This window comes from Porites lutea, chromosome 8 (genome assembly GCF_958299795.1).
Source record: "Porites lutea chromosome 8, jaPorLute2.1, whole genome shotgun sequence".
Taxonomy (NCBI): Eukaryota; Metazoa; Cnidaria; class Anthozoa; order Scleractinia; family Poritidae; genus Porites; species Porites lutea.
The window spans coordinates 4,285,714-4,303,861 of NC_133208.1; the positions used below are offsets into that span (position 1 = coordinate 4,285,714).

General features: G+C 37.7%; 2 protein-coding genes across 2 annotated transcripts; both read right to left on the reverse strand.

Moving 5' to 3' along the window:
• Window positions 1–1,659: 1,659 nt before the first annotated feature.
• On the reverse strand, window positions 1,660–7,146 carry LOC140945110 (uromodulin-like). The gene is made up of 5 exons (XM_073394172.1): window positions 6,825–7,146; window positions 5,229–5,378; window positions 4,558–4,680; window positions 3,719–3,859; window positions 1,660–2,048 (listed from the first exon to the last, which is right to left on the reverse strand). The coding sequence occupies exons 1-5, from the start codon at window positions 7,144–7,146 to the stop codon at window positions 1,693–1,695; spliced, it is 1,092 nt and encodes a 363-aa protein (XP_073250273.1). The 3' UTR covers window positions 1,660–1,692.
• A 3,219-nt stretch (window positions 7,147–10,365) lies between these two features.
• Window positions 10,366–16,922, reverse strand: LOC140945111 (uromodulin-like). Its single transcript, XM_073394173.1, has 5 exons — window positions 16,614–16,922; window positions 15,511–15,660; window positions 12,946–13,068; window positions 11,759–11,896; window positions 10,366–10,727 (listed from the first exon to the last, which is right to left on the reverse strand). The coding sequence occupies exons 1-5, from the start codon at window positions 16,888–16,890 to the stop codon at window positions 10,366–10,368; spliced, it is 1,050 nt and encodes a 349-aa protein (XP_073250274.1). The 5' UTR covers window positions 16,891–16,922.
• Between the last annotated feature and the right edge of the window lie 1,226 nt (window positions 16,923–18,148).

The following is an 18,148-nucleotide window of genomic DNA, read 5'->3' on the forward strand; positions in this document are numbered from 1 at the left end:
TTATTTAAGGATTTAAGAGTTTCAATGGGGTGAAGACATTTCTAGTCAGTGAATAACTTATGTGTGTTAAATTAATTTAGTTGTTGATTACATTGTTAAATTCAGTTTGGGATCATTACACCCTTTGTAAGCCGCTCCTTGTGAATTTCACACCACTAGACGCCGACCAGTTTACTAGTGGATGCTTTTTACGTTTTCCTATAGGTATACCTGCGTTTTATTTGTACTTGTACGTTTGCATCGCTTTTTTAAAATGATCTGACTCCGTTTACTTAGTTATTTTTTTGCTCAACATATGATCTTGTTAGCGCTTATGGTGTGTCTTAAATCTAGCTGTTCTTAGTGCTCCGTACGTATTTTCCGCATTATATCCCCTATATTTTTGTGCTTTGGCTGTAACTCTTACTACTATAATAACTTGATTGCTGGCGGCTCCCTCCATTTATCATTGTGTTGTTTTGTCTCTTTATACTAATAACGGAAATATTCTCTATTCGGCTGAGCGTAGCGAAAGCCAGAATAGAATTTTGCTCAGTTCTATATGGCTCATGGTAATTTTATATGCGTTACTTTTTAAAGATTTTAACGATGCTTCTAACGATTAATTAATAAATTGTCATGCTTTACGCCTAACGTCAAAACCTTTTGGCTCTTTAACTGCAAACAGTTACTATCATCTAAAATCGTCAGCAGATATGTTCCTGCAATGTTGTTGTATGATGTTTCAGTCATGAAAAAGCGGTAATGAGGCCCAAGAAAACTAAACCGCAGGCAAAGACATAGTTTGTGGTTCTGTGACTAGCTTGCGTGTCCTGATCTAACCTTTCGAGATCGGGCTAAAATTTTTCGAGACCCGCGGTTTTTGAGGTACCATTCTATATCCGTATTCCTGAAATAATTCAGGTGTTTACGGGTTTGTAAACTTAGCAGTTAGCACCATTAAGACCGTCTTATAACGACAACTTGGCGGCCACAACTCAACATCACTTTCTTGATCTTGATCTCCACGCGTACGTCTTTACCGTCGTTTACGCCCATATGTCAACACCTAGCTTACGAGGAATTACCCTTTAGGCGACCAGAGAGCTTCCTCGTAGGTTAGGCCCGTGGATGTCCCCAATAACAGGCGTACTTTGAGCAATTTCTTGCACCCAAACTGTGTGTGTCAATGTTGACATATGGGCGTAAATACTTGGCCAATGCATATAGGGTGATATACGGGTATGGTGATTTTAACATTGTTGATCAACCATTTGGCATTTATGAACCTATTGTAGAGAGAAGCCCATAAGAGCAAAGAAAGCTTTGTTCAGTACAAATTTAAAGAGAACTTCTCGTTGCTAGTAGCAAAGATTCAGAAGATTCCCAAGAGAAGGCTGTTTGTTTAGTAACGAGAACTTATGAAAGAATGGTTCATTTCCTCGTTCTGACTAATAATAAAAATTTTGCACGGTGAAAGATTCATTCCATGGGTTCATTTTTAAAAGGGCAGCTCTCAGATCCTCCTGCAACTTGTTCATTGTAACTAGCCGTAATCTACTGACTTCTCTTGGGAATCTATACTAATCAGTGTAGCAGTATCGATACTGACTTCTCTTGGGGATCTATTCAGTGCCGCAGTATCGATACTGTTGTTTGAGTTCAGAAGATATAGTCAGTGCCGCAGTATCGAAAATGTCTTCTTCTGGGAATCTAGTCAGTGCCACAGTATCGCAGAGAGCATCCTGGTGTTCCACTCAGCAAGTAAACGAAGTACTCCCCACAGTTCCGCACTTGAATGTTGGTGGACCAATAACAGCAGTTTGAGCTCCAGTGAAAGCAGACCTGCCTGGTGACTTGTCCGTCTGCCACAGTGGGGTGATTTCCGTTTAACCAACCAGTGGCACGCGTGTTGCATCTATTTATGGGAACACACGCTGTTGGCATTTTCCTCCCCGCTCCTTCAGTAAAACGGTACCAACCGGATTTTGAACTGTCACATTCCACAGAGGTAGTGGCCCATGTCGATTTCCTCTTGGATGAGGTTAATGTCTGGTAGGTTTGACATTCTAGGTTATAATCAAAGAGCCATAATTTCAGTAACGTGGTAGAAATATCGAAAATAATAAATACTATCAAATGAATTCTAAATCAACCGCAAGGACTTTCAATGAAATTTCACATGCCGATCTTCCTGTTCGCCATCTCGTTCTGTCAGGTCAGGAAACAGGTCGGACCTCAGGACTAATGAGAAGGTTAAGCCATATACTGAGTAAGTTAAACACTGCCGTTTTTCTTAACCAAGTGTTCGCACTAATAATCAGCAAAATGTTTAGATTTCACTTTTTCTACCATAGCATGGAAAAAATGTTTAGTTTCTAAACTAGTTTTCTTTATCCGAATTGTCAATAACATCTCTATTGGCGGCTAATTATATATAATATAGAGGGAATTTTAAATTAAGGCAGTGGGGACCAAGTAAGATAAGATTAAGGTATCTGTATTTGCGCAAATGATTCTCATAGGCAGCTTGTTTATTAGAGTGGTTTTCGTTTGAGTGTCGTAAAACCAAAACCAAAGTAATTACTCTGGCCAATCACATAGGACACAGACAATACATTGAACCAATCAAAACTCGAAGTAATTACATGCGGCTGACGCAAAGCGCGGGAAAATGCATGCGAGCGCGTCACAATTGGCTTTGGTTTTACTTCTGATTGGATGAAAAGGTGGCGCGAATCTTTTAAGCCAATCGCATCGTGTAGAAAGTGCAAAACCAATTACTTTTCGACACTCAAATGAAAACCGCTCTATTGCTGTTTTAGGTCAATTCTGTGCTAAAGTTCATCACTTAGTACCTTAAACCTTACAGACACAAAATGCTCCTGATGCTTCTGTGGAGTTATCAGGAACTAACGATCCAACAACGCGGACGGCAACAAGAACGTCAAAACAACAAAAGGTTTAATAAGCAAAACAACAAATTTGCACGTGCATCACGCTTTTTTGTACATTTCTTTCCTGTTTTTGCACGACTTCGACGTGAAAATGCCTAATTTTGCCTTTTTAGGAGGACGTAAACAAGCAACGACGAAATTATATTTCTCTCTCTGAGCTTGAATATGGTCACTTGAAATTCAGCTTCAGGAGGGTTCGCCTACATTTGACAAAGTAAGTGGGTAGGAATAATCCCTGTAAAGACTAAAAGAACGCAAATTGACTTTTTAAGCGCCGTTCTCGTTGCCGTCGCGTCGTTGGATCTTAAAGTCCCCATTTAGGGCCTGTTTACTTGGAGGTGGGGGACCCCAGGTAGGTGAGGTAACCCGCTTAGGTGGGGTAACCTGCCTGTCCATATTATCGCTCATTTTAATATGATCACGTTTACATGTTAGGTCACGCGCCATATGTTACCTCACCTACCTGGGGTCCCCCAACTTCATGTAAACAGGTCCTTAGTGAAGAAGATGTCAAAAAAAATTCATCAGAGAAAACTGACTATAATAATTTTATGGTGATTTGTACAAGCATAGCATTCAATGTTTAATCCAGGTCCATCCTTGCAATCCGTAAAAACAGACGACTGGGAACAGTTTTAGTGCCTAAATATGGTCTAAAATAACAAACCAGGACCATTATTTTTGGAATTCAATTGATGCGAAGACACGTTTTAGCTTTGTCAAAAAGTTGGCAAATAACGTGACAGAGCCCCTTTAATTCTGCATTTCTTGGCCCTGTTTACCTGTGTAGGGAAGACTGCAAGTCCTTCCATCTCCTTCATAACCGTCTATGCAAGAACACAAATATGAACCAATAGTATTTGTACAGGTTGCTCTCTCATCACTGTCGCAATCATGACTTCCACTTGAACACTCATCTATGTCTGCGTGATATTATTAAATTGAACGGCAATAAGCTATTTGTATCTACTTATTCAGTGGCGTAGTTAGACCCAAAATAAACACAAATCTACGGGTAAACAGGTGCAAGGGAGAATTTTTTACCATATAATTCTTTTATTACTAGTCTGCACGTGACGTCAAGGCTGCCATGTAAGTGGTCGACAACACAAACATTTCTCTCCTCTGGGAAATAATCACCCTTCTGCAAATTCCTCGAGAGAAAATTCTTTGTCACGTGGTTGCAAATAAAAAATTTAGTGCACCTCCCATTGCGTCATGCGTGTACTAAAATCAGCTCTGCACCGGGGCCTATAAAAATCTGGGTATGAAATGCCCTTGTCAAACCTTCGAAAAAGTCTAAAGAAACAAGAAAAGATCGTTCAGTCGTGAGACACTTAAGGTGCATCATTTAAATTAAAAAACTCATGAATTAATTGTTTCGAAACGATAAAATAAAATAAAATAAATAATTTGCAAATTCATGGTTCGCAGCCACGTTGATGGTCGATACAATGTACTTTTCTCCATGAATTTACATGAAAATGGAATATAGTTCCCAGGGGAGAGAAACGTTTGAATTCTTGACCGCCAATTTGGCAGCGGTGACGTCACGTGCAAACCAGCAATTGTTGCTAAAAAATGAAATGTATTTCTTTCAAGCAGCGTTCGTTTTCCTTACCAATGCAAGTGTTACCATCACCAGAAAAGCCACTGAAACAGGAGCAGTAGTACGAGCCATGGGTATTGATGCAGTTGGCATTGAAATCACATAACTGTTCAGAGGCTGTACACTCGTCTTCATCTGGAACAAACAGACAACTCCACCTGCATATACATATATACTTTTAATTGAGGAAAATACATTTAAAAGGCAAATTCCCTGAAGAACTGGTCTGAATAGAAAAAAGAAGTCGTTATGTCATGTTGCCATGGTTGCCATGGTAGCACTTAAGAACAAAACGGTTGCCAAATTACTTTTCTTCTATCGTTCGACAATACAAATGGTCGTCTCTATCAAGAAAGAAAGCTAAAATAGACGATCCAGAAATTTTGCTACCACAGTAACGTGACGTCACACTTCCCCATAAATACACAAGCTGAAAAGGTCAATTGAAGGAAAGTTAGTGAAAAAAGGAAACACTGAAAATAATACGGGTCTACACGAGGCAAATGATTCATAGGAAGTGAAGTAACTTTTCTCGAATAATAAGTTAAGATCGTTATGAGCTTCATAATCATACCTAAAGCTTTTTTGTGCATGAAATAAAACCATGACACAAGAATTTGCGATAACTGATTCGATAACCAAAATAAAGTTTCACAATTCAAGTTTTAAATAAGGCGGCCTACCTTCTGTGCTCATATTACAGTAAACAAGTATAACTTTGGTTGGGATTATTGAATCAAGCCAGTAATTACCACTGACAGCATGCTCGCCTTCACTCGCCTTAACTTCTGTGCATGATTTTGCTGGCAACTCAGGGATGGAGCCGAGAGAAACTAGAAAACAGCAAACGGCCAGGCAAATTTAGCACATATGATACCATAAGGTATGCGCAGACAGGTAACTGCGCACGTTGTTGTTATGGTCCGATTTATAAATATCAATGCTTGGAAGATATAGGATTATTTTTTTTGGCGTTACCTATTACCATATCTGAGTAACTGATGTTCCTATACACTGCTGGGGGTTAATGCGCACCTTGACTATAAGCAGGAATAAAATCATAGCACTTTTCCATCCTTCACCTACACAATTTTTGATTACAGTATGAAATTAAGAAGAACATGTTACTGTCGTGGAGGGCTGACATGATGAGAAAAGCACTGGTAAATTTTACAGTTCTTTAACAAGTGTAATTTACTAGTCAAGCTATTGTTTCTAGACTCTAAAACAATAGCTACACTTGTAAATTAAACCTGCAAGAGTTGCATCAAATCCACAATTTAATCTTGAGTTTGCGCATTCTGAACGTGCCTTGGCTTGAAAAGTTAGCTTGCAGTTTTGAGTTTCGCAATGCAAAAACGAGTTTTGATATCATGCCAGTATTATAACTGTCTTTAATTTCGAGTATATTATTAGGGTCGGCATAAAGTGTTAGACTCTAGTGTAATGTTTCACGAATAAACATAAGCCTTACAGAACCCTTAAGCCCAGAATGGCACGGATCGAACAGGCTAAGAATGGTTCGAGTATTATTGAAGACTGATAGATAAATTCAAAACAAAGAACTCCTTGTATCACTAATTACGTACAAAGATGATATAGTCTCAGTCTAGAGAGCTAACGTAGCAGGTTTTTGTTGTTGTTGTTGTTGTTGTTGTTTTTTTTTGCATTTCTTAAAAAGTGTACTTAGACATTGGTGAACTCAAAACTCAAATATTAGGGAAGTATACTAATGGTTAGCCTCAGATGTTTTTCCTCAATGATGTTGTTGATCGGCGCAACCTTGGATTTTAAAGTTTAAATTTTAGCAGAAAACAAAAAGCTTCATTCGAACTTCAATACTGTTATCCTCAAGTTTGGGTTTACTTCAACCCACGCAATATTTCAATAGACCTCCCCAAGTTTTTTTCATGATATGAACCAGTTAGGCAAAATCCGTGGACACCACTGGTAAGAGCGCTTTTTAATAGTAAACTTGCCAAGTTTGAGAGTCATTCGTCTTCTATTTTGCAGAAGTTTGTCTAGTGGTGGGGGGCAAGTTTGTACCCTAACTATACAGACGTCTGTAAAATTTCGCTTCTGTGCAGAGCTATATTTTCGAAAGTTTTCAATTAATATCTCTCAAACTTGGCAATTTTACTAATTTAAAGGAAACCTTTACAGCGGGGTCGCCGGATTTTCCGCCCTAACCCCTATCCATGTCAAAAGTTGAAACCCGTGGGAATGTCAAGTAGCTAATTACAAAGTTAAGCCTCAAAACAGTCTGTGAAACTCTTTACCTCTATTCCCGATTAAACCAAAGTAGTATCGGCTGTTGCTGGCTGTGAAATGTTCAGGTCGCGCTTCTTTGGTGCGGTTGTTGAGCTCACAAACGTCTGTAGTAATGACATAATTGAAGCTCTGACATCTGACATCTTCCTCGCAAGTCCTTAAACATTGTGACGGGCTCGAAGTCTTGAAAGTCTTAAAGATGTGTTGTCTTAGCATCATATTTTTAATGGAGTATTGGCCCGCTGTACATTGACTGAATACTCCGTAAAGCACTTCGCAGATTATAAAGAAAACTGCAGCTGCAGTGACTATTGACTTAGTGTAGGGCATTTGGACCAAGAATTTTCCCATGGAAAATTAAAACGTAACAAATTTAACATTAAACACACCAGATTTTCAGCGCTCAATTGAAACGAAAACTTTTCAATCTTCTAACGGCCGTTAACTAAATTCATCCACTCATTTGATGAAACCGGCACTAATTCTGTTGTGTGGATTCACTCTCCTGCTGACAACAGCACGACAGTCTGTCGTATTGGAACTCTTGTTCTAAAAATACTGCATTTTGAAATTGCGTTTCTTTTTTTGTAGTTTAATTATATTTCTACAAATCGTTTTCCAAGGCTCTTAGTTCTTCAACCTTTTCATCTTTTTCCTATACCTAAGAGGTCAGTCTGTCAGTCTGAAGCTGTTTATGAAAATTCTAAAGTGTCCTAGCTCTTTCAGAACCTTTATTGCCAGGATTAACATTAGTTCCGCTTCAATTAACCGTCTCCTAGTAGAGAGTGCGTATGCTTGGAAAATTCCTATTCAATAATGCTCAGTCAATTTCTTACCAGTGCTCGAGCTTTGTGTGTTCCCTTCAATTCCTACATATTTTAAGACGTCGTATTCCGAAAATATTTAATTTAATGTCTTGTCATTTGGCCTCTCCGCAGGGTGGAAAAATCATTATTTTTTAGGTTGTTAATGTAGAGTTGTTCTGGTTGATAAAGTAAGTAAGCTGCTAAAATCGTGGACGAAGATCCTGCTGGTTGTCAACGTAGCTAAAAATATTTGAAACGCAGAAAACAAGCAAGAAGTCTGTGAGTACTATGACTATAACTGTTTCCATGGATATCAAAATCAAAACAAAACAAAACAAGCACATTTTCACATGGGACTTCATTTCCACTGGTATTGTTTTGCTGTTTCGTTTCATTGTAAATAATTTTCTTATTATCCAGAATTTTCAACTTTTTTTAAAAAAAGCTGAAGAATATTGTTTTGAGTTTCTTCACGGAGTTTAAATGTCAAAATTAAAAATTGACCTCAATTTTCCTTTTCTAAAAATCATGACTGATAATTTTTTAATATTTGATGTTGAAAATTGAATTCAATTTTCTTTTTTCTCCGAATGAAAAACTGAATTTTTGACTGGATTTAATTAAAATCTAATGGGTGGGGGAACACGGACGGAGCGAGATTTTACGATGAACGATTTACTTTATTGAGAAAAAATTAAAAATTATAATTATAATAGTCTCTTTTTTTCCACAAATATTCCGTAGCAATAAACGTTCTTCAACGCCCATAACAATTAATCATTTTTTTAAGTAAGACGTGTATTTTACTGGCACCATAAATAAATCCAGTAACCCGTTAACGAGACTTCTAAGTGATTTTCCCTAATTGTGCTTTAAAAAGGTGTTGCTTTTGACTTAGCTGAAATCAGTATACACCGTGGTGGTCAATCAAGAACTTGTGAAGGAGCATCTCAAGAGTAGGCTTTAAATTACTTCCGCCATTACTTCAAAAAGCAATGAGTTTTTTTTCTTTCTCCCTCTTTTCTTATATGTAGCACTTAATATTGAGTAAGTAGTTTCTTGCTGTTTCTGAGATGCGTAAAATCACCAAATGGCGTAATAGATGACATTGAAATGACAGAGGACAATTATACCCACACTTAGAAACTATAGCTTAAAACAACAGTGGTTTCCTCAACATCGAGGGTTACCCTATCAATAAATACCATGTTTCTAAATAACTCACAGCGAAAATTGAACTGGGAAACACAGACAAGTCGCACATGACGCCTGAAAAATAGTTTCTACAGACGCCCAACTCGCGGATATGCTCAAGGAGGTGAAGTCAAAAAGCAGCGACACAATCATCCTAGAAAGATGCCTTTTTGCCCTAGTTGTATCAGCGTTGCTTTTTGGACATTTTATGACTCTGTTCGTCCTTGTTTTAAACCGTCAAACGCGAACGGTTCCAAACATGTTTGTGGCATCACTTGCTGTATCAGACTTCAGTACGGGAATTTTTTCAAACATTTTATCGTTCTATTCGGAAATAGTTTCAAAATGGCCTTTTGGCGATGCAACGTGCCGATTTCAAGGCTTTTTATCATCAACTTTGGCATTAACCTCGGTTCACACAATGGCATTGATGGCGGTGAATAGATATTTTTGAATCGTCAAACCAGCAAAGTACCGACAACTTTTTACCAAGACGAAGACCAAGATCATGATTGTTGCGCAATGGATTTACTCAGGGTTCCCTTTTTTGCTGTCCATGCTTGGTGGGCAAAAAGTAGTGTACCATCCCTTCAAGAATTTCTGCCACATATTCACCAGTTCTTCTTCTGAGAATGTAGTCAATGTTGGAGTATCGATACTGTCTTCTTCTGAGAATCTAGTCAGTGTTGGAGTATCGATACTGTCTTCTTCTGATAATCTAGTCAGTGTTGGAGTATCGATACTGTCTTCTTCTGAGAATCTAGTCAGTGTTGGAGTATCGATACTGTCTTCTGCTGAGAATCTAGTCAGTGTTGGAGTATCGATACTGTCTTCTGCTGAGAATCTATAGTCAGTGTTGGAGTATCGATACTGTCTTCTTCTGAGAATCTATAGTCAGTGTTGGAGTATCGATACTGTCTTCTTCTGAGAATCTAGTCAGTGTTGGAGTATCGATACTGTCTTCTGCTGAGAATCTAGTCAGTGTTGGAGTATCGATACTGTCTTCTGCTGAGAATCTATAGTCAGTGTTGGAGTATCGATACTGTCTTCTTCTGAGAATCTATAGTCAGTGTTGGAGTATCGATACTGTCTTCTGCTGAGAATCTAGTCAGTGTTGGAGTATCCATACTGTCTTCTGCTGAGAATCTAGTCAGTGTTGGAGTATCGATACTGTCTTCTGCTGAGAATCTATAGTCAGTGTTGGAGTTTATCGATACTGTCTTCTGCTGAGAATCTATAGTCAGTGTTGGAGTTTATCGATACTGTCTTCTGCTGAGAATCTAGTCAGTGTTGGAGTATCGATACTGTCTTCTGCTGAGAATCTATAGTCAGTGTTGGAGTATCGATACTGTCTTCTGCTGAGAAACTGGTCAGAGTTGGAGTATCGATACTGTCCTCTGCTGACAATCTAGTCAATGTTAGAGTATCGATACTGTCTTCCTTTGAGAATCTAGTCAATGTTGGAGTATCGATACTTCTTCTGAGAATCTTATCAAAGCGGTAATATCGATACAGAATCACTGCAGAATAAATGTTTTCTTCAGAGACTCTAGCCAGTGCTGCAGTATCGGAGATTGCATTTAGAATTAGGTGTTCCATTGACCAAATAAACGAAGTAATCACCACAATTTCGAACTTTAATATTGGTGGACCATTTACAGCATTTTGAGTCTTTGCGAAAGCAGACCTGCCTGGTGACTTGTCCGTCTGCCACAGTGGGGTGATTTCCGTTTAACCAACCAGGGTGATTTGTTTTGCATCTATTTTTTGGAACACAAGACGTTGGCATTTTCGTGCCCGCCCCTCCATGAAAACGGTACCACCCAGATAGTTGACTATCACAAACAGCGGGGCCTGAAGTGTAGGTAACTTTCCTCCCATTTCCGGACAATGACTTGTAGTTTTTACATTCTAGGTAAAATAATGAAAGAAACCTTTAAAAAAATGTTTCATGTAGAGAAAAATATTCGTGACAGTTTAGTCAACTTTTCTGTTTAGTTTAGTGTTTAGTTGAGTCGAGTTTTTCCTTTTCTCTATTCTCTGTTAGCCAGATCCGATTTTTTCACGGAGAACGACTTTAAAAAAATATCAAGATTGCAATTTCCATTTGCATTGGGTAAATTACGTCGCAGAACTCAAATAATATAATATTACTAAAAATAGATCCTTACCTCACTGAATTTTTATGCATTGTTCAACCGAAACACAAATACAAGGACTTTGTTAAGGTAGATGATAGTCGAATACCTTTTACGTGTAGGTCAGAGGGAGAAACTCTGCAGAGATACTCAGGGAGAGAGTACTCTTACTCCCTCATGTAACATTTACCATTTTTGAGAGAAAAGGTGAACCGCTTTATCAGTACCGTCTACTGAAAAGTGGCTGCCTTATCCCAGTTGCTCGCGATCACTTTTTGGGGGATATTTGAGTTAATTATTAAGGAAAGCGGGGACGAAGGGAACAGTACCCCTTCAATAATATTCCAGGTAAGCCAGAATTTCGTTTCCCTCTTAATTAAGTATTGTAAATGTACTGCGTCTTTCATATGAATAAATCATAATCAGAACCTTGATTAGTTTTATTTGTCCTTTTTTGTAGCCCAAGATGCATTCTATTAGCCCTAATTTTTCTTCCTTTGCAGACCGACATGACGGATTCCCCTCCTTTTTCATATACTTCAACCACCGGGCTATTTGCTCTTTCATATTATCTGCCGTGTGAGGAACCTTACCGTATATAAGGCCATTACTAATGGCCTTATATAATGATTAGGGACTACACCCCCACTTCCCCATTGATACTATTCGCTGCTTTCCACTATGAAAACTTAAACTGACGGCATTTCTGTGATATTTTAACGTAGAACACAGGTGGAAAATAATGGTCGATTCGCCGAATCCTTAGTTTTTTTTATGCATTCATCAACAACGTCACCCTTTTACCTGTTGGAAGACTGCAAATCCTTCCATCACCTTCATAACCTTCTTTGCATGAACACAAATATGATCCAATAGAATTTGTACAGGTTGCCCTCACATCACTGTCACAATTATGGCTTCCACTTGCACACTCATCTATGTCTGCGTGATATTGACAGTTAAAAGTCAACTTTATATTGTTTCAGTGTTACAGGAACTGGTTAACAAAGGCTCCAAATTACAGCTTTATTTTACTTCTGAGTGCTTCTGAGTGCTTTTAACACTCTTCTGTTTTGCATTCTAAGCCGCGCTATATAAGGCGTTGTTTTTCGTTTGGTCATCTCAAGGCAACTTAGGGCCTGTTTACATGGTGGTGGGGACCCTCAGGTAGGCAAGGTATCCTGCTTAGGTGGGGTAACCCGCCTGTCCATACAATCTCTCATTTTGATTTGATCACGTTTAGCATTTTATCAGGGCTTGCCTATCATTTTCTCAAAAATCTTAGATATCCTATGTATCCTTTTATAAAAACAACGATTTCCTGATAGTTTTTTTGCCCTCTTTACCTGAGAAGTTTCTTAACGGAAAATTTAGAGAGTCTTTTCTTTCAGCCAAGTAAACAAAAACAAACGCCAGAAATGTTTGATGAAGGAAACAGTCATTAATAAACTAGAGAATTTTTTCAGCTTTCACTGGATCCGGAAGTACTTCAGTGTAAAGACGAAACTTATAAGAGCAACCCAGTGCAATGTAAATTGAGCGCTTCTGCTAAAAGAAAAAAAAAACAGGAAAATAAAAGAAAAGAAACAATAATACGTCTTAGCTTGGCATGGATATTAATGTAAATAAAGCGCAAGAAATATTACTTTTGTTATGTCAACATGCTTTTGCTTCTTTCAGTGTCTCCTCATTAAACATCACACCAACTTTATTACAGGATCTACCGAACTGACGCAGTGTTAAAACCTCAGCGTAACTCTATCGATGGTGATTGAAACACTGACACGGCTCGCACTGCAAATTTGGCGCTTGTCAAAGGTGAGAACCGGCTGCCTTAAGAATCATCATGATAACAGAATCAAATAAACAAAGTAACTGAGTGTGTTGAAACTACATCGAAAGCTTATTTTGACGCGTATGGCTAAAATTGAAGATGTTTCTAAGAGATTAATTATTTGTCACTTAATGGTGCATGAAAAAATTCTGCCTACCTTCGCAATTTTTACCATCACCATAAAAGCCGCTGAAACAAGAGCAGTAGTACGAACCGTCGGTATTGACGCAGTTAGCATTGAGATTACACAACCGCACAGAGGCCGTACACTCGTCTATATCTACATAAAACAGTCATATTTTGTATTAACGTTAATAAATGTCGTGAATATTCTATCCATTTTTTAACAAGATCTAGTGTTTGGCAACCACGTGGCAAGGCGGCCATATTGCGGGTCAACACAATAGAATATTTCCTCGAAGAATTTACATGAAAATAGAGTTTAGTTCCCAGAGGAGAGAAATACTTTTATTCTTGACCACCAACATGGCCGCCGTCACGTAACGTGTAAACCAGCAATAGGCTCGATTACCAGCCACTGTTCGGGAAAATAAGCCCACACTCATCCGCCCCTCCCCTCTCAGTTCAAGGAGGGCCAAACATCAGACCCGTGGGGGAGACGGTGGAAATCGAACCTTAATGCAGCCAAGTGCCATAAACTAATTACTGACATTTACTGCAAGATAACTCACTTGAACCGTTTAAAACTAGGAGCCTTTCATCTGGCATGGGCATATTTAATTTATTCGTAGCGTTTATATATTATTAATTTGTCTTTAGACGAATCTGGGATAGACATACTGCACGAAAAAAATGGATTTGTTCCTTGCAAATATGTCGCAAATATGTAAATACTGAGAAGTAAATAGATGGCAAACATGGTATAGAGCGTTTTCACATGACGTCACGGCGGCCATATTGGTGTTCCAAAAAGAATAAAACGGCGGCCATCTTGGTGTTCCAAACCAATCCTGTGGGAGTTGATCTCTTTTCTTATGCAAACACTTTTTTTTATTCCCATAAATTTGCATAGATGCGGGTCGCGTGAGTGGAAACACTCTATAAAATGTCACATGTGCAGACCAAAAAACGGTGGAAGTGAGTGACTAGGCAAACGTTGCATTTACTATGTTTGCCATCTATTTACTCATCAGTATATATATTTGCAACATATTTGCAAGGAGCAAATTTGCGCAAATCCACAATAGTCTAGTTTCGAATTAAAAATTACCGCTGAAAACAAACATTAACGACACGTTCATACAGGGTAAGCCTCGACGTAAAGTAAAATTTTCAGAAATTCCGGCAAGTAAGTGTTTGAAATTTGAATATACACAATAGACAGAGTAATAAACAGGTCTTTTTCTCGTTGGAATTTGTGAATATATTACTTCAGATGGAGGCTAAGGATGTAAAAAATGCGTCTTCAGTTCTTTAATTCAGCGGTCATAGCGAACTCGAAACTAAACTATTAAAAAGAGAGAAAGGTAATTTAATTCTATTAGTATAGATATATCGTTATAATCACAAGGTCGAAGTAATCGTTTTGAAAAGTACATAGAAAGCCCCTGACTTTGCTGCTTATCTCTTAAAAGATGTGTTTCGAGGAGAGTTATCCCGTGTATGAATTTATTTTTGTAACAAAGAGTTTGAAATAAATAAAGTTGTTGTTGTTGTTGTTATTGCTGCTATTGTTATTGTTGTTGTCTTTAGGGCGAATAATTTTGCTTACCTTCGCAAATCTTACCATCACCGGCAAAGCCACTCAAACAGGAGCAATAGTACGAACTGTGGGTATTGATACACTTAGCATTGGGATCACACAACTGCTTTGAGGCGTTACACTCGTCTATATCTAGAAAAATAAAAACTTTTTTTTATAGAGAAATATAAACTAAATAGATGAACAGATAACTCTTTCATTCATCCACCCATCCATCCATCCATCCTTTCATTCATTCATTCATCCATCCATCCATTCATTCATCCATTCATTCATTCATTCATTCATTCATTCATTCATCCATCCATCCATCCATCCATTCATTCATTCATTCATCCATTCATTCATTCATTCATTCATTCATTCATTCATTCATCCATCCATCCATCCATCCATTCATTCATTCATTCATTCATTCATTCATTTATTCATTCACTCACTCACTCATTCATTCATTCATTCATTCATTCATTCATTCATTCACTCATTCATTCATTCATTCATTCATTCACTCATTCATTCATTCATTCATTCATTCATTCACTCATTCATTCATTCATTCATTCATTCATTCACTCACTCATTCATTCATTCATTCATTCACTCATTCATTCATTCATTCATTCACTCATTCATTCATTCATTCATTCATTCACTCACTCATTCATTCATTCATTCACTCATTCATTCTTTCAATCATTCACTCACTCATTCATTCATTCATTCATTCATTCATTCACTCACTCATTCATTCATTCATTCATTCATTCACTCACTCATTCATTCATTCATTCATTCATTCACTCACTCACTCACTCATTCATTCATTCATTCATTCTTTCATTCATTCATTCATTCATTCATTCATTCATTCATTCATTCATTCATTCATTCATTCATTCATTCACTCACTCATTCATTTATTCATTCATTCATTCATTCATTCATTCATTCATTCATTCATAAATGTTAATTCATTTATTTACTAGTTAAAGTCACCTTGAGTGGTCATGTTGCAGTAGGCCAGTAGAACATTTCCAGGTTCAATGGAATCAAACCAATATTTCCCACTGACAATTTTTTCTCCTTCACTAGCCTTGATTTCTTTGCAAGTCTCAGCGGGTAGTTCAGGAATTGAGCCAAGGGGGACTAAACCAAAAAGTGTTTCATTATCAGTAAATCTCTGTATTCTCTGTCAATAATTATCTTTAACGATAGCAGTGATGTGACGATGACGTCACTTATCATCAAAGAAGGAACTGGAACCATCCGCCATCTTGGATCCACTGTTTTGAATTAATTATTGAATGTATTCCATTTTACTCAAAACCCGTTTAAATCGAGGAAATCGTGATTTAAAATTTGATCTCTGTGTGGAAGAATGCTTAGAAAGCAAAAAAATTACAAGTTATTTAAATTCCGAAAGAAATGAACATTTTAAATTCATGTTTTCTTTTTCTCAAATTAGTCACTAAAAGACCTGGATTACATTAACTGTTGCAGTTATAAAAAATCTTGATAAAATACATAATGCGATTCAATAATTAAGTACAAAAAAGAATAAATCAAAAACCTTTTGTAATAGAAAAAAATGAAAAACATAACTGTCAAAACTCGGTTGCCATGGTAACGTCAACGTCAACGTAAAAACGTACAAGTCACGACGAGTTCAAAATGTCTCGAGCTGGATTTAAAGGAATATTCGCCAAGTTTGAGGGTCATAACTTGGACAGTTTTAGAATTATTCAACTTTAAATTGAGGGGTCTCAAATCCCATCCCCCCTGTTTGAATCAGTTTAAAAACCGCCCTGCCCTTTTGCGATGCTGCGATCTCGTGTAGCCGGGTTGATAATTTTCCATTTTTTAATCGAGATTATCAGGTAGCTTAGTTACAAAGCAGGTTATCGGGTAATATAAAAAGACGAAAAACACTAAGTGATTTACAATTTTTATTTATATTTTCTAAGCTTCTAAAGGTGCAACAGGCCATGGGACTATATACATAAACAGAGAATATAAAGCCTGCAGAAAATGGCAAATTACTGAGACCATTCTTGTTTTGTGTTGACCATGTCAACAGGAAAACACTAATTTAAAGTTACCTCGACTAATGCCTCGCGTGAAGTATAGTCTGTCAGGACTTGAGATGAAATCTCCAGGCTTGGCTTTACTAGTGCGGTTGTTAAACTCACACCTTTGGTCGGACATGACAAAATTGAAACTTTGACATCGATGGTCTTTGCGACATACAAACACGCACAGATGAGGGAGTTCAGCATTGACGGTTTTATAGGTATGTCCCTGTAACATCCAGCCATAGACAGATGTACCGACATTACAATGCTGTCTCAGAGCCAATATGCCGTCGTTGATGAGCATGTCACCCAAGACAAGAAAAATAGAGAAACGAATGGTTTGTTTGGCCATCATGCCTTTAAAAGTAAAACAATGAGAATGTATTATGGGAGCTGTGCATGACACGACTGGATCAGTGGCGGATCCACACCTTTAGATAAGGGGGGAGGGGGGGGGGGACGGTGTCGAAAAAAAATAAGGGGGGCGGACCCCTCGGGCCCCTCCCCTGGATCGGCCACTGTGGATAGTCGAAACAATCTGTTTAAAATATACCAACTCAGCTTCCTAATTCGCTAAGGAAGTGGAGAGGTTATTTGTGAATGACAAAATCGCAGCTGGTCAAACAAATATGCTTCCCATGCATTATATGTCTGATATCAAAAGTTACAAATTAACAACAAAAATAAATACTGAAAAACTGTTAGGCTAACAAGTGTGAAAAAAAAAAAAAAAAAAAAAAAAAAGACAGACAATTGCAATCCTCTCAGTATCCTGTAAGTCTGTCCATCGGCGCTTTCACTACACCATACTCTGTTATTACAACTTATTTTCAACGTCTTGATCAGTCCTTTATGTTTTTATGTTTCACTCAATTTGGTGTCAATTCTGTCGCTGACTGTTTGAATTTTGATCGGTGACCACATCTACGAAAATGTCCATGTAATATTGCCAAAGCAAATCGTTCTAAAAATGTGTATAGAAAGACTTTCTTTAAACTATCGCACTTATTTTGTTGATTGTTTGAAGAGGCAAAACTAGCAAACAACAGCAATCCTGAGCTCGACTAACTCGACTAACTATAACTTCACATGAAAGTTGTTCAAAGAATATTAACCTATGATTAATTTTCTTTGCAGAAAGATCCATTTTTTCTGGGAAATTGTTTACTAACCTCGTAAAATTCTGTTGGGGTACAGGAAAGAGAAAATAAACCGGGTCAAAGAAAAGACTGGCCGTCTATTATTTCGGCGTTTTTAGCTAAAGCCCTTCAGATTACTTAAGACGAAATGAAAACCCTTTTTTACTTTTACAGCAGATGAATTGTCCTTACTTACCTCTTCGCCGAGGATCGGTAAAAGCTTTTCCTGTTGCTGGAGGGACCAAAAAGCAATTATAGCTGCGTACAGATTAAACATTTATAGCCTTACCTCAAACTGATGTGGTTTACAAGAGGGGGCATAAGAAGGTGCGATATGATAACTGTTAGATAGTAACTATAAACATTTTCTTAAACCTAGTCTGGTCTTTTCTTAAAGCGAAAATATAGAATGTGGCTGCAGAT